At 38.5% G+C, this 25,247-nt stretch overlaps 1 protein-coding gene across 1 annotated transcript in view; it reads right to left on the bottom strand.

Moving 5' to 3' along the window:
- The window catches only part of usp4 (ubiquitin specific peptidase 4), a 28,669-nt gene extending 5,088 nt beyond the window's left edge, over nt 1–23,581 (bottom strand). The window contains exons 1-19 of the mRNA XM_002936469.4: nt 23,263–23,581; nt 17,274–17,401; nt 16,123–16,253; nt 14,878–15,004; nt 14,550–14,695; nt 13,467–13,525; nt 10,882–11,016; nt 9,562–9,673; nt 8,276–8,449; nt 6,826–6,984; nt 6,175–6,399; nt 5,509–5,592; nt 3,714–3,808; nt 2,931–3,113; nt 2,227–2,315; nt 1,836–2,075; nt 1,257–1,327; nt 729–844; nt 19–168 (exon numbers count right to left, since the gene is read on the bottom strand). Coding sequence (XP_002936515.1) covers nt 19–168; nt 729–844; nt 1,257–1,327; nt 1,836–2,075; nt 2,227–2,315; nt 2,931–3,113; nt 3,714–3,808; nt 5,509–5,592; nt 6,175–6,399; nt 6,826–6,984; nt 8,276–8,449; nt 9,562–9,673; nt 10,882–11,016; nt 13,467–13,525; nt 14,550–14,695; nt 14,878–15,004; nt 16,123–16,253; nt 17,274–17,401; nt 23,263–23,429 — 2,591 coding nt within the window. The 5' untranslated portion in view covers nt 23,430–23,581. The remainder of the gene's footprint in view (nt 1–18; nt 169–728; nt 845–1,256; nt 1,328–1,835; nt 2,076–2,226; nt 2,316–2,930; nt 3,114–3,713; nt 3,809–5,508; nt 5,593–6,174; nt 6,400–6,825; nt 6,985–8,275; nt 8,450–9,561; nt 9,674–10,881; nt 11,017–13,466; nt 13,526–14,549; nt 14,696–14,877; nt 15,005–16,122; nt 16,254–17,273; nt 17,402–23,262) is intronic.
- Between the last annotated feature and the right edge of the window lie 1,666 nt (nt 23,582–25,247).

Below are 25,247 nucleotides of genomic sequence, written 5' to 3'. Positions count from 1 at the left end.
TTCCTAACATTATCATACCTGATTGGAAACTCAACCACAGCATCCAGCTTGTCCCTCCAAAAGCGATTGTATGAGAAACGTTTTAAATGTACCACCAGGATTTTTGGCAAGGACCAAAGATCAAACTTCTTGGTGGCTCGCTGATGTTTTTTGCAGTGCGGACAATACCTGAGAAAGTCATGTGATTAACACTAAATATATATATGTACACACACAGAAAAAAAACCCATATCTATATGCGGGGAATAAAGAGGACCTGTTGCCAGACACGAAAAGCTGTATAATAAAGGTCCTTTCCAAATTAATCATGAAAACCAAATTCTTTATTAAAACAGTCAATTACTTTCACTTTCCATCTAACATTTCCTAGATGTTACTGAACATTCCCCCTCTTTCTGCATGATCTTTAACTATGTGCACGGGCTTCATGTAAACCATGAAGCTGTGTTTGTTACAAGTGAAGGGAAGCTGCCTAACTGGCAAACAGCACAGGGAGATGAGGGGAGCCAACAACATAGGATACGACTGCTCCCCATTAGTTCAGTGGACAGTAACACAATAAGAGAAATGGATAAAGGTTCCTCATATTTGCCCCCGATATAAAATAAAAAAATCCAAAGACAAAAAACCATTTTAACAACAATGAGGAAATCCTGCCAGTGCCTTTTGATCCCAGCTAATAGAATAATCCATCTAAGAGTTAATGATAACTCAATGTAACCGCTTACCAGGGGTCATGCTCCCCAAGGGTCTCAGTCTTTGTAAAGAGCTGTATACACTCACGTAGTGCAACTGTTACTTTCTTCTTTTGAGGTTGCGTCATTGATTCATGTTTGTCAAAAGCCTGTTTAAAAGGGGATACATATAATGATGAACACGGGATTTCCAGAGAAGAACATTGCTTTCATCCTCTTTCTCACATTAATTCAGTCTCATACACAACATGCGCAGGATTTTGGACTATAAGGAGCAGCAACACCCTCTAATGAGTGCAGTACAAACTTTTTACATCCAGAGGGTGGATTATTTCTTAGATTTCATGTGTAAGGGGCAAATTATATTGAAATAAGATTTTATACAAATTAAGTTTGTATTTTAAAGTTTCTCTTAATTTTACAATACATTGTATTGGTCTTTATGTTTAACCATCCAAAACATACTTTGAAACAGAGCTGCATGGTGGGTCCAGTTAGCATTAATTTCTTGCTCCTTAGAAGACATTTAGCAATGGCTCAGCAATGCACCCTCCAGCTTACCTCTGCTTCCTGATCATCATAAAACAATTTCTTGCTTTCAGAATCCCAGTCAATGGCAACTGTGGCAAAAGCTGTAAGAAAAAAAAAGTAAGGTTTCAGTGATAAATTGAATATCCACTGCAATCACACCATCAATTAGACAGCATTTGCTATCATTTACCAAATAGGGGAGAACCACACAAATACCAGTACATTTCTGAGCGGCAATTATCTGACTCATGGGTGCAGCGCAGCGCCAGAGCAAATCCTAAATTATTCTATGCATAGGAATTTGAGTGTTTTGCTGTCTGCAAGCTAGAAAGTGTGCTAGAAAGTGAAATTCTTCACATGTGTATGCCTTTAAATGTCCAGCTGAGAACCCAACCACACTATACAAGCCACAATGGCTCAGGATACTGACACCATCAAATCTAAGTTCAGGGTTAAGGTTATGCTATAGGAAAGGCATGTAAGCATAGCAACCTTAAGCTGGATAAAAAGTAGCATGGAAGGGGTTAAATTACAAACAAAAACAGGCGACACAAACACTTTGCAGAACCAATACAAAGCCACCTATACAGGTATGCCCTTTCCACTTACAGCTGAGTTTTAGGTATCCCTTGGCAGGCATCGATCCCACGTCTGCAGTGGCATATGAATTCACCAAACTGAAGGCGAACAGCCTATTGCGGCACACCAAGGCCTTCTTTGGCATCTTGTTACAGGGGCTACACCCGCCCTCAGAGTTTTCTTCTTCCACACTCTCATCAGATTGCCCATTGGTCTCTTCCTGAGATTCTTCCTGATCATCTGCATCCTCCTCTTGATGATCCATCTCATCTTGTGCATGAAAGAAAATTAGCAAATAAATTAGGCTGTGCATATATACTGTGTTTCAGCTTTTCAAGCCCCCAAACAAACAGAATTTAACATTATGTACAGATGAATTTAAATGTTAATCATTTTATGTCTTTAAGACAGCAAAACCTACCATCATATATACCATTCGAGCCATTGCACGCCCCACTGTCCGTACTTGAGCAGGAATATGACTCAGGATGAGGATTTTTTACATACCGTCTAATGGAAAGAAAAAAAAAAATTCTTCTCAAAATGTATTCTTAACAGCTTACACCATTTTTCCTTTTATTGTATCAAAGTTAAAATGTGAAACACTTGCAAGCTCAGGCACCTAAAGAATCTTTATAATCTTAAATGTTAAAATATGATGCATACATTAACAGATAGGAGATTCTAACAATCAAGTGAGCTGCCATTACATGAAAATCCTCTACAGTGAAGGGAATGAGGGTGTTATATGTAGAAAGGTGTTTTACTAGAGGAGCAAACACTGCAATACTTGCCACCAAGAACAAAAAAGAAAAGTGGCTTTTAAAACCTCTATTTCTAAAAACAGATTGTAAGATTTTATACCTCTGTCTGCAACATTCTGTCATAACAATTGCAACAGTAGAGCATTACTGATGTTGCTTGATTTATTCTCAACCAAAACATTGCTTTCAGACACATATTTTGTCTTACTTTTGTGTATATAATTCACAATCAAAGCATATCTGCTTTTTGATAAAGTCTCTAATAATGACATATGCGGATATGAGATTAAAACCTCTCCTTCAAAAAACTCAGTATTTGCATGGCTGTTTAAAAAGGCTTAGCAGAAGAAGCAGTACTTACTGTATTCTCTCCAGCACAATTTCATATAGAACATCTAAAGTGAGATTGTGCTTTGGAACAGATATCATTATGGGCTGGCCAAACAAGACTGTGCCGGTTGATGTGGCCTGCCGGTACCGTCTCTCTCGGAAGCAAATGGGAAGTGTAACCCATTCTTCAGCTTTTCTAGGCTTAACTTCATATCTATAAAGGGGGAAAAACACAACAACTGAAAACTGTACAGACTGTTAGGTTTTAAGCATGACTGGTTATAATACGAAATACAGTAACTAGAAAGAAATGTATACAGAATAAAAGAATAATTTCATTTGGATTTTACTGAAGGTACTGTAGAGGAGTTTTTAGCTTAGCAGCTCTATTTAAAGGCTGAGTGTAGCTCTCTCTATGCAATGTTCAGCCAACAGCCTGCTACTGGAAGTCTAAGAATGCAAATATCTCATAACCAATAACATTAAAAAAATGAAAGTAAACTGTAACTAGGTAAAAGGTTTCAGAGAGGCACCCTAAGTTTACATCAATTCATTTTTTGAGTTTAGGGACTTGTTTAGGGACTTGTTCCCCTATAAAATCATTCCACATCCTTATCTGCCTTGTTAGCTTAACTAAAGAAGTAGACTAGAAATGTTGTGCATTATGTTTTGGGGTTCTATACTAGCCCAAGGCAAGTCCTAGAGCAAAGAAATGGGGGAAATCATCAGTATGTTTAAGGGTTATGAGCACATGCTAAGACGCCCTGTGCCATTGAACAGCAGAGTAACATTTATTTGGGAGTTACCCACTTACACAAAGATATCATCTCTCTCCATAATGTGGCTCAGCATCTCATCCATTTGAAATATTTTGTGAAAACGATGGTTATAGACATCAGTAACCACCATCTACGAGAATAAAATAAGCACAACACATCACAGATTTAGAGCTCAAAACAGTGGCAAAAATATGAAGATTTGTTAAACTTTTATTATGTGAACTACAAAACAAGAATTCTCACACTAACAAACATTTTAAAGCCAAGGCATGTTCTAACACTGACTGCATAATAAGCATGTACTTGCCCACTGCTAAGTATCATGCTTATCTTTAACATAAGCAATCACCAATTAACTCGCTGTTGTAGGATGTTACAACATAGTATGAAAGGGGTAGTACACCTTTAAAGGAACAGTAACACTAAAAAATGAAAGAGCTTTAAAGTAATAAATATATAATGCACTGTTGCCCTGCACTGGTAAAACTGGTGTGTTTGCTACAGTAACACTACTATAATTTATATAATAAGCTGCTGTGTAGCCACGGGGGCAGCCATTCAAGCTGGAAAAAGGGAGAAAATGCACAGGTTACATAGCAGATAACATAAGTTCTATAGAATACAAGAGTGTTTTATCTGTTATCTGCTATGTGCCTGTGCCTTTTCTCCTTTGAATGGCTGCCTCCATGGCTACATAGCAGCTTATTTATATAAATTATAGTAGACTTTCTGAAGTAAACACACAACTTTTACCAGTTCAGGGCAGCAGCACATTATGTTTTAGTTACTTTTATACACTTTCATTCTTTGGTGTTACTGTTCCTTTAAGTTTCCTGTTAGCACATCATAGGAATACCTTATTCCAAGCAGCTTTTCAATTGGTCTTTTTTTTTTTAGTTTTTCAATGATTTGCCTCCGCTTTTCAGTTTTCGGACAGGGGTCCCTGACCCCAGCAGCCTCTTTGAGGCTACACTTTTATTGTTACTTTTAATTATGCATTTTCTATACAGGTCTCCTCTATTTATATTCCTTTCTCTCATACAAACTACTGAAAAGGATCAACTGGAACCCAGCAACCCATATAGCAGTTCTCTAAAATAGGACTTCAGTAATAAACAACAAAAAGCGAAACTGAAAACAACCCAAAAAATAACAACCAGTTACAAATTGTTTCAGGTTATTACGGTCTTCAGCATATTAAAATGTAATTTAAAGGTGAACTACCCCTGTAAAGTGGACCCATGCAAAAAACACGTGGACCCATTTTTGTTTTCCATCTCATAGGTTAAAAATCATTGGCTTTGAGTCATTATTGATATACGGTAAACCTTATTAAAGTTTATTAAACCAGATTCTATCACTGCACTAAGCAAAACGAAAGCAAATTAAAATTTCTAAAGGTCCCCATACACCATAAGTTCCGCTCGCTTTCGCCAAGCAATTGGATCTTCTCACGATATCCCCCACCTACGGGTGGCCGATATCAGGAGAATCCAAGGTAATTCGATCGTTTGGCCCTGGGGCATCAACGAGCTGATGCGGTCCCCGATCCGACTAGATTTTCTAACCTGCTCGATCGAGATCTGCCCGATTTCAGGCCAGATATCAGTCGGGCAGGTCAGTCGGAAGTGCCCATACACGGGCAGATTAGCCAAGGGACCATGTATGGAAACCTTTAGTGTAACACACAGATTGGGGGCTTATGTTTAAACTTCAAGTAAGGAATGTGCATAATGCATTCTCAGTGCAGATAACAGATACCCAACACACGTAGATTAAAAGAAGTTAATAAATGGTAATACTTTTAGGATAAGGATAAAAGGAGCTTACATTTTCAGCTGGCACTTCTGATAACTTAGATAGAGCTGAACACAGGTCGGAAACAACTCCCATCTTCGGCACTGTCACACGATACTGCATCACCACAAATAAAAAAGTTTGCATTAATATGATTCTAAGCATTCATAAAGCATTACAAATAATCCAGAAGCATGTAATGAGGGTTTTATTTAAACAACAAATAAATGGTTAAATATGTAGATAATTCATGTATCATGCTTCTATACACCGCAACACCTTCTATCTTTGATTCAAACAAGTCAAACAAAGGCCTGCATGATCTAACATTTAGGAGGTCCTGTACATAAGAATACCTAGGTCAGAATCCTTCATAAGAACTACCTTCTCTTTAAGTGACTAATAGATTACACACCAGATCTGGCCGTCTGCTACAACTACACAAAGGTCTCAAGACAGACAGGAGATTAGTTCTGGATATACAATTGTTAAAATCAAATCATTTATGTATATCCATACTTTCATATATCCTGCTTGATTCTCTGAAGCAATAAAATGCTAGCACTGGCAATTTGAAGACATAATAAGAGTTACTGTATTTTAACTACAAAACAGCCCTTTAGTAATGTAAATAGAACTACAGTTTCAATAAAATGATACAGAGTTGGCACAAAGAGAAAAAGGGAGGGTAGTTAATACCTGTTTTGGTTTGCAATGAGGGTCAGAACGAACAAAGAACACCTCCATGGTGCGATCTTTCTTCATGGGCAAAGGAAGGGTGAGATAACAAAACGGGTCAAAAGTTACTGAGACTTTAGAACACTCTGGGCACACCAGGGTAGACTTGAAAAGTCCATGGAAAATATCTACAATGATGGAGTTGTTCCGCCGCAGGTGATTTTCCCAAGCTTCAGCTGCCACAACCTAGATAAAGTATGGATCCAGTCACATACACAGTCAGGCTTAATACCAATATACATTGCAATACACTGTACAATCTTGTATGTGTGTCAGATTTGTTCCAAATAGCTCTCGCTGAAATCAGACGTTTTTCTTCGCATAACAGACAATGTTTAATAAATGAGATATGAGTTTGTAATATGAATCTTCAAGGCAACTTTGTGGTACCCATGACATTTTATTATTAATATGGGCTCCACTTTGAAGGCATAACAGATAGCCCACTACACTGAGGAAGTTGGAAAGAAATAAATGAGATATTTGCTGCTTTGGCAAGGTTTGCCAGCCAAAAAAAAAAAGTGTAAGTATTTCTTGCAGCATTTTGCTACAGTGTGAGAAACATTACTGCACAAAGATTATTTGAAGAACATCATGGTAGTGTTTTCTTACAGAATCAGGCCGCCCATTAGCATCTTTCAGCTCTAAGTATGGCTTCTTTTTGACTCTGTTTAAATCCTCATGGAGACCATCCAGGAGAAATGCTAGTAGTTCTTGAGAGTCCTGCTGCTGGTACCCAGAGAACTGTGGAGCGAATCGGCCAACCTGTGTCTGAAACGATTCAAGAATAGTATATTGCTTAATCACGTAACCCAATCACTGCGTAAGAGTAGCATTTATTTAGGTAGTCACCTGTGTATTAAAAAGAATCTGCTTACTGTTCAGACACAACAGAATTATAAAATACTTTACTGGGATTTTACCTAGAGCAGGGCTGTCCAACTGCAGCTTTAATATACTGGTCCTTGAACATGCAGTATAAAAAATAAACAGTTTACTACATGTAAAAAGCTGAACTGCACTGATGTATAAAGGATACAGTACAATTGTTTAATTTGAATCTAATTCCTTATTTTATCTTTCTAAGACATAACCTATTTATATAGCACTGACATGCAGTACTTAACATATCACTCTCATTAAGTCTCTATCCCCATCACAGTCACTAAACATACACAGGAAGTGAAGAGCTGCATGGGGACAGAGAGGGGATGCTTTTGTTTGTTTTTTTTTTTACATGAAGGGAACTAGTGCAAAAGGATTTTTTAAAATATAGTTTAGCTTTAGGTAACTTACAGCACATCAAACAGCAGCAGTGTAAGTGCAATTTCAGTCTTGGATATTCAACTGAATGATGGTTGCTAGGACTTAATTACCTTAGTTAATTCGTTATTTAGTTCGTTATTTAGACAGGAAAATTAGCGTAAATTAGCCTGAAAACATTAGCATTTACAAATAAACAATAAAACTGATGGAGTGTCTCTAACAACCACACATTTTCAGTAGAAGACTGGAAATCGCATGGAATGCGAATGACTAAAAAAAGCATACAAAATATGTTATAAAGACCACCTAAAGTAGGTGAATCTACAAACACTAAAGAGCTACATCCTCTTTCCAACAAAACATGCAAACACACACATGGGCCAGTTCTTAACTACATGCTAATGTTGAAGAGAAATTTAATGGCAAACCTTCCTTGCAAATCTACTACCGCTAAATAGAAACATAAGCCAAGCCAATAGGGCCTGGGCTAATGATCTGTTCACTAGAAAAAAAGACCATTAACGTGGTGTAACCTTAACTGTTTAAAGCAGGGGTGGCCAGGCCTTTTTCATCGGAGATCAACCGATGACCGGGGATGCGGAAGTGCAGCGTGAATGCGTACGTACGGTCCACCAGAAATCCACAGGGGATCAACTCGTGGACCGCGATCAACATATTGACCACACCTGGTGTAAAGTCTTAAAAAATAGACATACCATTTCTCTTATCTACAACTACCTGTGCATATTAAAACAAAGCCAGGAAACATTTTGTAACAATAAAAGCACAAACTTACTTTGAACATACGTGGTGCCACATAAGAGTGTTCACCAGACCAAATTTGCCGAATCAGTTCTGCATATGCCACCGCAATCTCCCCTTTCATACCAAGTGGATTTTCTCTGTTAATTTCCTTCTTATACTCATCCGTCACAAAGTACCTTGTTAAGGGTGGGGTGTTACTCAGACACTGCAAGAGGAAATACAGTTTGTTCAGTGAGAAACCAGCAAACATTAACTTATTTATGTTTCGGACTGCAACACAGTTGTAATCTGTACACGAAAGCAGCCGAGGCTACATAAGTGGCGGCAGAATTATGCAAGACTAATGACTCCAAAAGCATTTCTAGAAGTTGGACCTTTTCTCTGATCTATCAAAACTCTCCTGACAGCCAGGAGACTTAGATATTAATATATCTATAAAAAGGTGCCAAATGCGTTTTATTAATACAAGCAATCAAAGAGAGCTTTCTGTGGGGTATTAGTGCACGTGCAGCTAAGAAGCAGTACCGAGCACCAATGTTCATGTAAGGATTCAGACAATATAAAAAAAAAAAAAAAAATTATAATAATTAGATCTGCAACTATCAATACTTATACATGTGGTATACGTAGTGCAATTACAAACAGGGATGTACTGAACCCAGGTTCGGGATTTGGCCAAGATTTGGCCTTTATTGGTAGGTTTTGTATTCGGGCGAATGCATGCCTCTGACCAAATCAAATTTGAATCCTTAAAATTACGTGACTGTCACATAACCAAAGAAGTTGAAAATCTTTCCCCATGCGAAAATCTTTCCCCAAGAGTGCACTCTTTAACCCTTCCTTATCCTAATTTGCATATGCAAATCAGGATTCGGTACAATATTCAGCCAAATCTTGCGCAAAAGGTTTCGGGGATTCAGCCAGACCCTAAAATTGTGAATTCGGTGCATCACAAATTAAAATTTCTCATAGATTTCTAAGATTGTTAGTTTTAGAAAGATTTAATTCAATGCTCTAGATGCCAGGAAAGAAAATGAGGGGCCTGATTCACATGTTTTGTGTCTATGCTTAAAAGCACAAATATTTCCAGGCAAAATACTGTGCGCGTATAGGAGTTTTCGCATTTTATAACGGAGATCATAACAGCAGCTATTGTATTAGAGCTACACATTTTGGTGTAATCCACAACATTTTTCTTCATTGTAAGCCCAGTTGTCCATATTGCTTACTGTTCTTTAAAAGGAGTAAAAAAAAAATGTTAACTTGCCAAATATATCTCTCCCCCCCCTCTGTAAAATGTTAAAGCTGCTTCTGTACCTGGAGGGCAGAGTTCATAAAGCAAGTGTTCCCAAGATTGCTAAGGCCACAGAGACCGGGCTGTGATGATGGCTCCCTGTAACTATATGAACTATAAGATGAAGTGTATCCTCTGCAAAAGGAAAAACAAAAAGAATTTTAAATGAAAAGGGCCAGTAAGGCAGTTTACACTAGTATTACCTAAAGCAAGTTCTGTAAACGCTTATGCTCTTATGAGCAACCACCACATTACACATTTTATAAATTACATCAACTTTGTTCTTCAATTCTGAATAAATCTGCAAACTTTTTATAAATTGTGGTTTATGAACACAAAGCAGATTAATAACAATAATCCAACTGTATATACATCATTTATTGTCAGCAAAAGATATTGATCATTAATCACCATGGGTGCCAGCAATGATTAATTAGGCCGGGTTACAATAGGTTTCCCAAGAAAATATTCTTATAATACTTGGAGACAAGTTCCAAACATGGTCACCTAAAAAAAGCACATTGACTAGTCTTATACTTTCCATAGCCTGGACACCTCACATAATGTTATTACACATCAAGAGTAAATTGTATACCATATAGATTACATGGCATCGCCTGCTGAGCTTTTATATATAAAAAGACTGTGCTTAAAAAAAAAAAGTTGTGTTTTAGACAGATTTATTGAGTAACTCCACCAAAACCCCACTAGTCCCACCCATCTGTTCCACTTCCTGCTGGCTGAATTCTCTGGATGTGCAGGGGAGCCAGCAGCTGACTTGATAGGGAACTGAAGTCTGTCTTTGCTTGTGTGAGTGCAAGGCTGTGATTGGCTATCCCCCTCCTACTGTGCTTCTGGCAGCGACTGTTAGGACGCGCCAACCCTTTATTTGAAACACAGACAGAGAACTGATAGGATTTATAGGGAGCTGCAATAAAGGGGCCATTTTTAGAGATAGGATTAAGGTTTAGTCCAAAGTGAAACCAGCAACATATATTATTCATAATTGCCTACAAAATTATGGTTTTTCCCATTTATCCAATATGTCTCCTTTAAGTAGCACTAGGCTAGTGTCACACAAAGCTGACTCTCGGCAATCCGCCGGCCGCTGCAGCGGATGCGCTTGCACTCAAAGGCATTGTGGCAGTCTGGGTGCAGACACACAAAGCAGGTGAAAAACGCATACTTGCATGTTTCCTGCTGAAGTTTGCTGAACGTTTCTACACCCAGGCCAATGTAGTGCATGTGAGTGCAGGCACAGGAGCAAGTGGATGCTAGCCTAAAAGTAAGGACAATGGCAGAATTACACAATTTTACAATTTTTGTTAAAAACAAATAGTTACCCTTTGTTCAAGCCTGAACTGTTGTTCTGAGAATAGGTACTACTGTCTCCATTTGTCATGGAAGAGGATGTAGAGTAGCTGCTTGTTGATGGCTTTCCAGAGGTAGCAAAATTTCTACTTGTTGCTGTGCTTGACCTGGAAAAGTTTAAAAAATAAATATGAAAGGTTAAAATTAAAATGCAATCAATATTTATGTGGGAATTAAACAATGTTTTTACATACATAAATGATCAGTTATGCAGTTTCAGATAATTTTAATTTAAACAACACTCAAAAACAGCTACAACCAGTTAAAGCTTTAGATGTGCCCTGCAGCTTTTTGAATAAAAACAAACATTCCGTAAAAGCACACTACTGCCATTATAGTAAATGATATGTAGAAAATTCAAAGAGAAAGTTTGCCAGCGCTTAGTTTGCCTTTAAAAATATTTTTTACAAAAAATGAGGTGTTAGTACCACAATGGTTTATGTTTAGCCAAGGAAAACTGTTAAACTATGACCAAGCACATTTCCCAAGAAATGAATTAGGCTTTCACTTCTGTTTGCTCTTCAAAAAATAGTAACTAGAAAGGTTGGGTTGGTTCTAGATCACTTCCAGTAATAGTCACAGCAATTACTGGAAGTGATCTAAAACCAACCCAACCTTTCTAGTCAAGCTGGAGGCTTTAACTTGATTCCAAAGGGCACAAATGGTTGCAAATTTAAATAGTTACTAAAAGCTGCACACTGCAGGTTCCTATAAACATATCGATAAAATTCAGCCTATATTTGAAATAATAAAAAAAAGCATGTTCAAGTGAATTATATTACAGTGCTGCTTAAAAGTTTGTGAACCCTTCTATTTTTAACCATTCTTTGGCAGAACAACTTGACATCAGTTCACAGACAGATGTCTTGACATTGTCCTTTAGAATTCTCTGGTATAGTTCAGAATTCATTATTCCATCATTGATGGCAAGCTCTCTGAGCCCAAATGCAGCAAAACAGACCCAAGCCAGAACACTCCCACCAACATGTTTCACAGATGGGATAAGATTCTTATGATGGAATGCACTTTTTTTTTTTCTTTCTCCAAATGTAATGCTCCTCATTTAAGCCACAAAGTTCTATTTTGGCTTTATCCATCCAAACAACATTCTTCCTGTATCCTTCTGGCTTGCCCATATGACCTTTAGCAAACTGTAAAAGGCCAGCAATATTTTTGGGGAGAGAAGTGGCTTTCTCCTTGCTACCCTGCCATACACACCACTGCTGTTCAGTGTTCTCCTAATGGTGGACTGATGATGAGCATCAATATTCACCAATTTGAGACAGGCCTTCAGTTGCTGGGTTTCTTTGTAACCTCTCAGACTATTAGATGCCTTGCAGTTGGAGTCATCTTTGATGGTTGGACACTTCTGGGTAGGGTGACAACAGTTTAAATTTCCTTGAATTGTACACAATCTGACTGACTGTTGATTGGGGAGCCAAAAATCTGTAGAGATAGTCGTGTAACCTTTTCCAGCTTTATGGGCATCAACAACTTTTTCGGAGGACCTCAGATGCCTCCTTTGTTTGAGTCATGATACACATCCACAAATGTGCTGTATGTGTCATCAGGCTTTGCTGGATTCCCGTAAATAAAACAGGGTCTCACACCTGATTGTCATCCCATTGACTAAACACCAAACTCTAATTTAACCTTCAAATTATATGATAATCCTAAGAATTCACTTACTTTGCCACATGCAGATATTTTACTGGATCATTTTTTTCAATAAATACATGACCCAGTATAATAATTTTTGTTTCATTTGTTTAACTAGGTTATTTTCATCTACTTTTTTGAAAATAAGACAATGTTTTAGGTCACATTTGTATAAAAATATAGAAAATGTTAAATTTTCAAGTACCACTGTATGATTCCACAAATAAACTGCAATTTTAGGAACTAACCCCTGTCCCTCTGGTTTGTACAAGGCTATATTAAAAAGGAAGTAGTTGCAACTTTTATTGGTTTTGCATGAATAAATTTGCAGAACATTCTAAGCCCCTAAGCTTTAGATGCTGTGGATTGGTTCCTAAAAAGGAATTAATAATTCCCTGTAAATTCACCAAAATAGACTTTACTTATACTATATAAGTTATTCAAATGCTGTTTCAGTATTGGAGTTCACAAATCAGACAAGAAGGTAGGTGCCATTTTGTGTTGATGCAAAATCTTGTGTATGGCCCAGAATGGGGAAACTGATGGCCATGCTCCCACAATTATAGACTGAGCAGGGAGAGGGAATGTGAAGAGTGCAGAAACATCAAGTGCAGAATGGAAAGTGAAAGTAATTGACTGCCCCACCTCTATGCCTGAGGCAAGGGCAGGTAATATGATTGCAAGCTCAGATATTTAAATACATTTATAACAGGAATGTTGTTTTAACTACTGGGAAATATCAGTTCACCTCAAGGGAAATTATTAGATTAAAATAAGACTGACAAATGACCCCAGTTGGGAGTATTAAATATCACGCCTAAATATCTATATACACACACTGACCATTTATTGTGACATTAAAAAAAATTATGTCCCTCAAATTTAGAACCATACTCACTTTGTTTGTGGCTGTCTAGGCCATGTACCATCTGCATTCCTTTGCTCTATGACTATCATCTGTAAGGAAAAACAATCCCCATCAGAACTTATTTGAACCACAGGGAAAGACTTTAAAAAAATCTACTTGTTGGAAATAGGGGTATGCAAAGAATGCGCCTACAGATTTAGCGTGGGGAATTTTGTTTTCCGTTTTGTAAGTACGAGTAGGAAGGGCAGTCAAATATTCTCTTTTGGATGGAGATGTCCACCACAATTTTGAAGAGCTTCTACTTTTCACTGAAACCAACAGATGGTTCTATTTTAACTTGCCTTTGAGAAAGTCTTTTCCAACCCAGCCTGGTTTACAAAAACACATGATGACTATGAGCAGAGCCTGTGGGTGCTCTCCTTTCTTTATCCCCAATATTAGGCTGAATAAAGTAAATTTCCTTGTAAAAAAATGTCAACTTGAAGGATAGAACTTGAGTTTCTAGTTGTACCAGTACAGAATGCCTATAACATAACAAGCTTAGACTAATTGAGGCAATTTGCTATTTAACACTTTTTGGGGCATCAAACATAAAATATATGGCACAGATTACAAATTCCAGGTTGCCTTTTGATCAATGCTAATAAAAGTGAAAAATAATTTTCTAAAGTTTCAGTACACTATTTTTCAGTCTACTGATCTGTTTACATATTTTTAGGACACAAGGCAGCAGAGGGAAGAGGAAGACGCTATGTAGTTATGCAGACAGGTGTATTACGTAGTGTGTAAGAGAACCAAGCCCAGGTATTCTGTCTGCAAGTCAACTTTCCATCATCACTGGCCCTTAAGTGTCTTTTTTCTTTTCCAGAGTGCTGCTTTTGTTTTAGGCAAAACAATTTCTCACTCCCTCCAAGAACACACCTGAACACAGGTAAATGCACTTCACTCAAAAGGTAAAGAAATAACTGGATTTTCACTAAATTAGGTTACATCAGATCTCTTTAAACTTTTTTTTTTTTTAAATCAATTTTTAATTACACCAATAACTTGCTGTTGACATAAGTAAAAATCTAGAACTTTAAACATTCCAGTATAGGCTATTATTTTCCTTACCTGGCCCTGATACAGTCCTGCATCTTGCACAGTGCTTTCTTTTTTGGTGAGCTGTTCATATGTGTTAGTCATGTATCTGTTCCATAACCTCGTCTCTTTATCAGCAGAGATATTAAATATATTTCTCATCTCCTTTTCAATAGTATCTGCACAAGTGAAACACAAAACAAGTTACTTATTAAAACAATTTGGTTCACAGCACTCATCACGCAAGCAAAGTAAATTATTTACCTTTTGTTGTAAACTAAACGTCTGATTTTGATCTAAATTGTGAATCTCTTATTTTTTTATATGGTTCAACACAATAAATAACACTTTTTCCATTTACCTATGGTGTCTGCTTTGCTGAAGTGCCGTGCAATCACATTTTCAGGGTCACTATCATCGCATAACTTTAGCTCAATGAGGTAAACTTCCACCTTGCAGTTCTTTACAAAAAGACCATGTTCTACCACCTAATAAAAAAAAAAAAAAAACCATAAGAATGACTATTCTTTCAGCAGTGAAATGCAGTCTCAGTGTGCTGGCATTTGACTTATTTAAGCACGTGAGGGGTGCTACAAATGGGACTGTAACTTGATAAATGGCAAGGGATGTGAACACAAACAAGTATGCAAATAGTAAACGACCAAACGTTTTCTCAGCAATTTATGCCAAGTTATGATATGCTCTGATGTTTTAGGAAGGGCAATTTAGCACAACATACCAGCTAAATAACCACTCTCCTTTCTGGACAGACCCCAGCTGCAGGATCAGGTAGCCCAGAGACTTTCTTACGGTATTCTACTCTTGGTATCCCCTAACCATAAGGACAGGATGATGCAACTATACATTATACAAAGAGTGTATTACACTCCCACTAAATTACACCAGATCTTTCCAGGGACCCCTTGCGTATGTCCCAGATGTCACACAGAGAAAGCGACTTTAATACATATGTATGGGACTGTGCGGCTTTAACCTCTTTTTGGACTAAGGCTTTAAACAAATTAGATGTAATCTTAGTTCTAAAAATCCAAAGAACTCCCCAAACTTTCTTGACAATTGTGGGCCTCAAAGACCTGCTCACGTACCACCAAAGCTTATTTGATAGTGAATGTTTATTTTTAGCCAAGAAATTAATTACATAGAAATGGAAGGGACCACTGCCTGCCACACGTGCAAGGATTTCTTAAGTAAATCACTTATGTACACTTGAAAGCTTAATTAACAAAACCAGGAGGTTCTACTAAAAATGCATCAAAAGATATAGGGCCAGTTGTCCACATGAAAAGTGGAATCCTCCATAACAAAAGGAGAAAATACCATTATTGTAAACCACAAAGTTGGTTGATTCTTGCACTGTAAACATTGAAGTATTTGAAAATGGTGTACAGCAGGAGGCATCTTAAGTACACCATCACACAGTGTGAATGTTTCAGTCTCTATGCTGAACCATTTGTAATGGATTTTTTTTTTTGTAAACTTGCCTGAAATTAAAAAAAAAAATATATATTTTTTTATATAAAATTGTATTACATATTAAAGATTGCATACGACATACAAATAACAATGGATAAACAGGTTCACATACCTTTCTCACAATTGGATGCTGTCCTTCAACACTTCCATACCAGTTCATTAATTTTTTCCAGGCCTCGGTTGGCACCAACACATAATCCAGCTCATCAATTAGATGCTCTTTCAATACCTGAGTATCGTGATCTAGGGGAAGCCAGAAAGCATGGCTTATTAAGGAACTAGCTTTACTGTAGATATGAATGAGTGTGACAAACAGTTATGTCACCATGTCTCAAATATTCTTCTTACTTCTCTGCATAAGCAAAGAGGTTATTTCTAGTTCTCTGCCCTGATAAGACACATTTAGATGCACACTGTCTGTACTATCAGGTTGTGCCCTCCTGGCCCAAATGACACAGCCCTTGCTGGGTTCTAATAAGGAAGACATACACAATACTGCGAAAGGAGAGACTAATCTTATGCATTATCCACAAGCAGCCAGAAATAGTACAAAATATAAAAACACAACACTTAAAGTTGAAGGAAAGTTAAAATCAGTGGGGGCTGCCAAATATTAGGAGCTCCCCAGGGATTAAGATCGCTTATATTATAGCCCAGGCTGATGCTCCTATTATCAGAAAATCGCACCAGCCCAGAGTACATGCAGGTGAGAAATCCTCTTCCTTCCTTATCCATATTCTAAGAATCTGCAACCAGTCTTCGCCTTTTCTTTTCTGTAGATTTTCAATTATTTAGCTATTTGTTCAGGAGTTCCCAAGTTTGGAATTTCATCAAGGATCTGGTTTACCCTAACAACCAGGTAATGACTTAAATGTGAGGCTGGAATATTAACAGGAAAATGGCTAAATAATAAAAAACAACAACAGAGCAATAGTTTTTAGCTGCTGAGGTCAACGACCCCCTATCTAACAGTTGAAGAGAAAGAAGAAAAAGGCAAATAAAGCATAAACAAAAAATGAATACCATATTGAAAATTTGTTAAGAATTGGTCATTCTTTAAGATACTAAAAGTTAACTTAAAGGTGAGCCACCCCTTTACCTGATATGGTTTAGTACTTTAGCAAATCCTTTAACACAATAATATATATTAATACAATATAATAATATATTATTCATACGGTACTTAACCCAGCCTTTTATTTCATATTACAAAAAGAGTACATATACACTTAATGAAATAGCAGGTTTTGTATTATAATTTACCTGCAAAAAGTCCTGAATTGTCAACAGGCCCTGGGTAGAGACTGCTTTCTCCAACATTGTACATGTCCCAGGCATCAAAACCAACATACTTCTTCCACTGCTTGAACCATCGACTATCAATGAGATACCTAAAGGTAAGAGCAAATAATCAACATATAGGCCTGTAAGCACAGAAAGTACCATTACTTTTAAATGTGAAGACGCAAACAAATATTTCCATTATTAATAGGGTAAACATTTCTGTCTTTTATAGAAAGTATTACTGCCCTCCCCCCCCCCCCCACAAATAGTGTAAAACAATTGCAGCTCCTTTCTGAGATATGCATCATTCAAACGCTATTAAAGGTGAAACATACTTTTAATTTCAAACCTTTTCAAAATACGGCAAAGAAAAAGCACCAGTCTATAGGTGACTATACTCTGGCCAAAAAAAGGCCGACATAGCCCTCCAGTTGGCAGCTTGGCTGATGTATGTGGGTGTCCCAGCAGTCTGCCTGACAGATATCCAGGTGAATTTTGTTGCCAAATATTGATTAGGCTTGTTTGAATGGGGGAGTGATGATTACATTGGGGAATTAATGCAGGGTAGAACAGTTTCATTTATTTGTTAAATGTAACCAAAAGACTAAATGTTTAATACAAGACCAGTTGTGTGGAAGACACATAATATTGTGTGAAAGTAAAAAACCTAAGAAACAGCTAGGAATAGTGTATAATTGCTACTTGTAAGAAGGAAAAACAAAACAAAAAAACTCTCCATTTTAATACTGCAGAGAAAAAGGCCTATACATTTCTTAAAGGTCAGTAACACCTTGAAATAAAATTATTCAATATATCTGACTATTTCTATTCTCTATGTGTGAACGAGATTATTATGCATTCTAGAAATCATGCTAAATGCACAGACTAAGTAAATGCTTTTAGCACACTTTCATTTCTTAGGTTACTTGCTCTTTAAAGGAGTAGTGTACCCCCTTGCATAACATGCCTTTAGTAGATTGGACTTGTACTGCATACAGTTTTCATATCTGAGCAGTGGTCTGATGTTGTAACCACCAGGTGTAAAATAGGGAGGGCCTTTTCAAATACAATATTGGGAAATAATGAAAGGCAGAGAGGGGGCTCTACCATTTTTGGATGTTTGGAAGTTTCATTTAAAATGTAATTAACATCCAACATACATAAGTACGTAAGTACTAACTTGCAGCAGCATTGGTCCATGAACAAAGCATCTCTAATATATATGTTGTTTTAGTCAACTAGAAGATCTCCATGACCAAGGATGGAGAAATGATAACTAGAAATGACTTCACATATTTTTTCACTGCTTTCTCTTTATAAGAATTCTATAATATTTACAATGTTTCACAGAAGCAAGCAAAACATGGGCTTTCTCATATATACACACCAATGATGAGTGGGGGATGGATAGTTTCGGTATTGCTAAGAAAAAAGGATTCAGGTATGCAGTGTTATGTGAAGTGGCTGCTGGCCCCTTCCACACATGTAAGCACTAGAACAGTGAAACTGCCCTTTCAGCGCATCTTACCAAAGCAACACAGGCTAAAACAAGTGGCCAGAGGCACAGATGCTTATTAAGCAACTGAAACTATTCACTTGCACACACTTCTCCCTTTATATTGTAAGCTCTTTTGGACAGAGTCCTCTTAACCTTGTATACATTACTTTACTGTAGCATATGCTGGTGCTTTATAAATATGTAATAGTTATTATGATAACACAGCTAATGCATAGTAAGTGTATGCCATCAACAGGACTGAATATCTTAAGCTCAGACCCAGTCTCATCCAATACTAAGAATTACGAAGTGTCCTAAACTCTAAATGAGTAGAGTTCAATATGCAAAACTGCAAACTGGAAAACTAGCAATGCGCGACACTGCAGAACACCCTTTGGTAGTTTAGCTGTTTTTTTTTTTTTTGCCTATTTAAAGAAAACACAATTTCAGGGAACACACACATTTTAAATGGTTTTCAATTTGTTTATAAAATGTATTTGAAAGCAGTATTTGTTTATCATTTTCTGTTCACCATTTCAAGCTTTTTAAACAATGTAGCAGAAGTGCAGTCTCCCCCGGTCAGTTAATTAGTTGCTTCTCCAACACAGTTTCAGAAATCAACACCATTAGTGCAGAGAATATAATCAGCCACACAAACACTGCTTTCAACAGCAATTAAAATATGGTAAAAGCTCCAAATGTGATGAGATGGAAAGATAGTAATGAATTAAAAGATGAACTCTCATGGCCCTCTAACATTGTTACTATTGAGATTCGTTTTTAAAGTGTAAGGGTGAAGACACACGGAGCTCCTAGTAGCAGCTACTTTTCCATTGCTACTAAATGCCAGAAAATACCCTACTGTATGTAACATACTGTAGATAAAAGCTACTTTGCTTTTAAAATTACTGTAATAAATGTTAAATTATATGCCCATTGTTTTTGACACAGAATTTTTGTACTTCTGACTACACTTTCTAGATTGTAGTACCCTCTACTTACTACACATTTCTAAACAGTATAACCTCAATTTTATATACACTGATTTTAAGTTTTCTTTCATTTTACACTTTTTTGGCCCCGATATTTAATGCATACACCTGATTTTACAGTTTTTTTCTGGTCCCAAGAAAATGGGGTTCTACTGTACTCAAAGGGTAAAGGCATTTCTCAGAGTACTGATCTGAGTGGAATAACACATTAGCACATTCCACAAGTACTATTTTCGGTGTTACTATAGTTCAATGTTCATGAAATCCAATATAATTGGGCATTACCACCTGCAAATATGTTGTTTTTTTAACACACTGATTTCTGTAGTAGTTGTTTACTACTTTACAGTTAAATTTAACTATAATGTTATTTGCCAGGGGGTGGCCAAACATTTTCATTCAGCTGTAATTATACACCACTGCGGGCAGTGGAACCTATATGTACTCTTTTAATAGTTCCCCATTTAATTCATGGCTGTCATATTCTGTGCTGAGTCACTGGCATGCAGGTCACCGTCAAAACTCTGCTACCACCCAAACATAGAAGTAAGCCTTTCCCTGCCAAGCAGGCTCCAATGTCATCTAAAGGATTAGGAACAGGGGCTTTTCCCATCATGTGGAGCAATTGTGTATTCCAGCATAAACAAACAAAGCACCTTAATATGATTTTGACCAGGCTTGCATAACACACAAAATATATTAACTTGGCTTCCAAAACTTTGTCCTAGGGGTACATTTTCTAGATAACTAGTAACTAAATGTATAGCTGCACAAAGGCCCTTGATTCTCGCCTGATGACTATTACCAGGCAGTCTCAACTCATCAAAGCTGCACAGGAGGGTGGCTATTCATTCCATGTACTGAAAGTGATCACACATTCTAATTTAAAGTGCTAACATGAATGATAAAACATTAATTGCATAGTATAAACATTAGGCAGGCCACCTACAGTGAAAATTAACTAGGTCCTATATTATACCACATATTATAATGGCAGGAAACCTCCACATATTATGTAAGACTCAAGCACTCCCTGACCATCTGTTCCAAACATCCATACACTATAAGATCTGTTTGTTTGTGGGTAGGCTCATCAGTGGTCCCCATATACAGGCAGATAATCCGCTGAACTGGTGACTTAAATCTGCCAGTGTATGGCCACCTTCCGTTTAAGTGCATTTCACAACACACAAAGCTTAGGAGCGCTGTTACTGATGCAGCCCTTGCCCCTACAAACCCTTTAAAGAAAGAAGTAGGGCAGAAACGTTATGTTTTACCAATGAGCAACACAAGCACAAAAAGTTTCCTAGTAGGTGACCTGTATGGGTTCAGATTGGTTAGTAGCCCAAAGTGGACTTGCAGACTACTAGAGCCTCTTTTTAGCAGTACACATGGTCTTTATGCTTCCAAAACTTGCCTCCAAGTCAGAAATTCAATAATGGGCACTAACTTTGAGGCCACTGGGAGCCACATCAAAGGGGTTGGTAAGCAGCATGTTGCTCGTGAGCCACTGGTTGGGGATCACTGTCCTAGATCATTGCTGCTACAAATATGGTGAACCTCTAGGCTTGTGCAGTAAGTTCAGTATATAAAATATGGCATTTCTCGCCATATTAATTTTTCAGGTTTAGTTCTACCACCATTATCTGCCTATGTGCAAAAAGTTGGGAACTTTAGCTAATGCCTTTAAAAATGGTTGCTCGATGACCACAACAAGAAAATCACCATTGACTCTGACAATCAGTCTTTGGCCTGAAAGGTCAACCCAGCAGTTTGAGAACAACTGTTCTTAACAAATAAAAGATATGCAAATATTACTCAAAGGTTTACATTGACATCATTTACACATCTATGAACTACAATCATATGTGCGCATTGAGAATTTGGAACTTCTAGCCTGCTAACTGCAAGCTGGACATCGCTGAATCATGGAATGGAGGTCTGGGGAAGACAGTATATCCAACAGTCCCCAAATCTTTAAAGCCCTTTGTTTTCAGCAAGGCTTATGATCTAAATTTGTTAACACAAACTTGTTTGGTTCAACAGAAACCAATCAACCTACTCGTATTCCCTCAGATGGGATCTCAGACTAGAGCTGGGCGGTATGACCAAAAATTTATATCACGGTATTTTTCAAAATTATATCGGTGTCACGGTATTTGACGGTATTTTTTTTTCCATGCATGATTAGGTGTTAACCCCATTTCCTAATAAATTAGAGAATAATTACTGCAGTATTGAAAATCAGAGTCAGGCAAGCGAAGGATCGGCAACAAAGTCGTAAGGTAAATCAGGCAGGCTTAGTTTCCCAGGCAAGGCCGCAGACAACATAGCACAGGAGGAGGCGTTTGATAGCTTTAAATACCCCCCACGCATGCGCAGAACCGGCGCCGTCAGCGCGTCACGGATGTGCACGCTTTGACATGTACGTGTGCTTTGACGCACGCGCACCTGGACGCGCGTGCGCAACATCCCACGGACAACGGGACGCATGCGAGACCGGGCCGCACGGGTGAGTACCCCGACACCCCGGTATTGCAGGATCTGAAAAATGAATATAGTTTTTTAAAAAAAAAAACCACCGGTATTCGGTATTAAACGGTATATCGCCCAGCCCAATCTCAGACCCCTACTTGCAAAAGGCAGCAGTTCTGACTACTGTGTCATTGTGTCCTGTCATAATAACCATAAATATTGCACAAAGGCCTGGTACTGAAGGGAGCTTTTTTGGCACACTAGGTGAGCACATATATTAGGCGAAGACAAAAAAAAAAAAAAAGAAAAGGTTGGGCTGCACAAATACAATGCATAAGTCAGATAAAGAATAAGAGCAAATGCTTTTAGGCCCCCTACAGTGTATTACTGAGGGAGATTGTGACGGGTTTTAGGGCACAAGAAAAAAAAAAGCCACTTGACCTCTTTACTCTTATGGACCTTGTGATTAAAAGCCCCCCAGGGGGGTGTTGTATTTGTATGTAAAATAAGTCCCCAAATGGGAATTTCCAAAGGGAAGTTGCCAGAAGCCATCATACAATAACTACAGTCAGGGGGCGCTGCAGGCTCAGAGCGCTTCCGGGGCACAATGTCTGAGGGGAATCTATACACACATATATCCATTAACCATAGAGATAGCGCCACTGTGACTTGTTGCCGTGACTTCCGGGAACTTCCGCTCTCCGTTCTGAGACAATTGACAAGTTAGTATCGCTTTTACTTTAAAGGAAGCAGTCACGTGACCGCGGCCGCTCCAGACTTCGCTATTGGCGCAAACTGAACCCGCTGAGAGGCTGTCCCCTCGTGGTGCCGGCTCAGGCCTGCGCTCTCTCTCTCACTCAGGCAAACGCTTCCGCCATGGAGCCAATGACACAGCACCCCGGGCCGGCAACTCGCCAGCCGCTATCTCTGCCATAAGTTACGGTCCCGCCTGGCTTCTCCCACCTCAGCTTCCCACTACACACACACAGCGGCCTCTCCTTACCACTCATCTCCTTTCTTTAGCGCTGATTTCAGTAAGTCCCCGAGCTCGGCCTTTTGGGTCTCAGTGTCCGCACTTGTGCCCGGTTCCGGTGTCGGCGCTGGGGAGGGTGTTCGTGTGCTACCCTGTGCCGGTCCCGTTTCGCTACCTCCACCTCCTTCCTCTGCCATAACTGCTTTCCGACTATTCGGCTAGGGGAGCGCGCACGCCCCACCATGGGTTGATCTGTGGCGCTGTAGGGATGCGTGCGCGCCCCACCATGGGCTGAGCTGAGGCGCTGTAGGGATGCGTGCGCGCTCACTGAAAGAGAAAAGCGCCCGGCGCCGTGGGCGAGCCCGACGAGCAGAGGGGAGTGCGTAGTGACGCAGGGGAGAGCGCGTAGTGACGCAAGGGAGAGCTAGGCGTTTACGTTCCTTGCGTTCCATGTAGGGTGACAGGGACACCTTCTTCCTAACATTATCATTTAATCACTCAGTTACACATTAATAAATGACTTTATTTGCATTGATACGTTCTATTGTCTCAGTCACTGCTAAATCCTGTTAAATGGCTTAAAACCCTGTCACGGTGTAAATGGAGTTCCCATGGGATTGCTGAGGTGAAAAAGTTTGAGTCAAGTCAATTTGGTATTTAAGATCCACTTACTTAGCAAGGTTACCAAGCGAGCGGATCTTCTTGTCCCCCTATGCCCATCTATGGCCAAATCCGTTGGAAAAATCAAACCTGCCCGATTGACATGGCTGATTTCAGAGCAGATGTCAGTCAGGGATATGTACTCAATTGATTGGTGTGTGGTTCAACAAATCAAACTGCACCCATCATTTTATTTTTGAGACCTGCGGCTTGTTTGTTAAAACAGTCTGGTAATTTCAGCCATGTTGGACTCTTCAGGGCAGTATCTTGTATAATCACACATACTTGGGAGCGAGTGATAGCTGCTGTCTGCCTGGCCACACAAGCAGGACTTGTGTCTTTTTTTAGAGACTTCTAGTATCTCCACCTCATGAAGGATATAATTATCAATTTCTAAAATTGTGAATCATTTGGACCACATTTAATAACAGCAGGTAAAGAGCTAAGTGCAAACAAAAGTTTGTACCCATAATGCATCAGTACTGGTACAAAATGTGTATCCTGCATAGGCCTGTGAAAGTGTGGGCATTCTCTAAGACACTTTTTCAGTTTCAAAAAAAGAACAATTTCTTTGGGGCACATGTACAAAAGCATGAACGCTCCGAGAGTATTTTCGCCGATTTTTTTCGGGCGCCCGCATGACTTTTTCGTACGGCGCACGACTTTTTCGGACGTTTCCACGAAAAAATCGGAAAGGTTTTACCGCTGTTTACAATTGTTCGTTACGAAAATTTCGTGACTTTCGGATCGCCAATACAATATTATTGTGACTAATACGATTTTTTTGTAAGCATTTTCGTGATATTTGCGATCTTACGAAATTTTTGTTTCCAATACGATTTTTTCCCATTCATGATTCGGATTTGTGGATTAGTAAATGTGCCCCTTAGTGTACACTGAGTACTGACCATGGACATATGAACTTGTCACTTTTGGGGAATTATAGATAGTCGCATTTGTTATAAAGTAGTTAAACAACTTTGGTTACTGGCTGCTTCCAAGAGTAATGGCATATGGGCAGCTTTTCAGCACTTTGAACTCTACATTTCAAAGTAGCCCCAAAACATGGCACCAAACTTCCCCAATGGACCCCCCTATAGACATGTGTTGGGATGTGCTTGTGTTTGGGCTTGTCAGGTGATATATGTCTTGAAATGTATCATTACTTAAAAACACAGTGCTCAAAGTACAGGTATGGGATGTGTTATTAGAAACTCGTTATCCAGAAAGCTTCAAATTACGGTAAGGCTATGTCCCATAGACTCCATTTTAAGCAAATAATTACAATTTTTAAAAAACGATTTCCATTTTCTCTAATAACAAAACAGCACCTTTTAATTGATCCCAACTAAGAT

The sequence above is a fragment of the Xenopus tropicalis genome, chromosome 4 (assembly GCF_000004195.4).
Source record: "Xenopus tropicalis strain Nigerian chromosome 4, UCB_Xtro_10.0, whole genome shotgun sequence".
NCBI lineage: Eukaryota > Metazoa > Chordata > Amphibia > Anura > Pipidae > Xenopus > Xenopus tropicalis.
The sequence above is the reverse complement of the archived record's forward strand: the minus strand, read 5'-3'. Positions and strand labels throughout refer to the sequence as shown.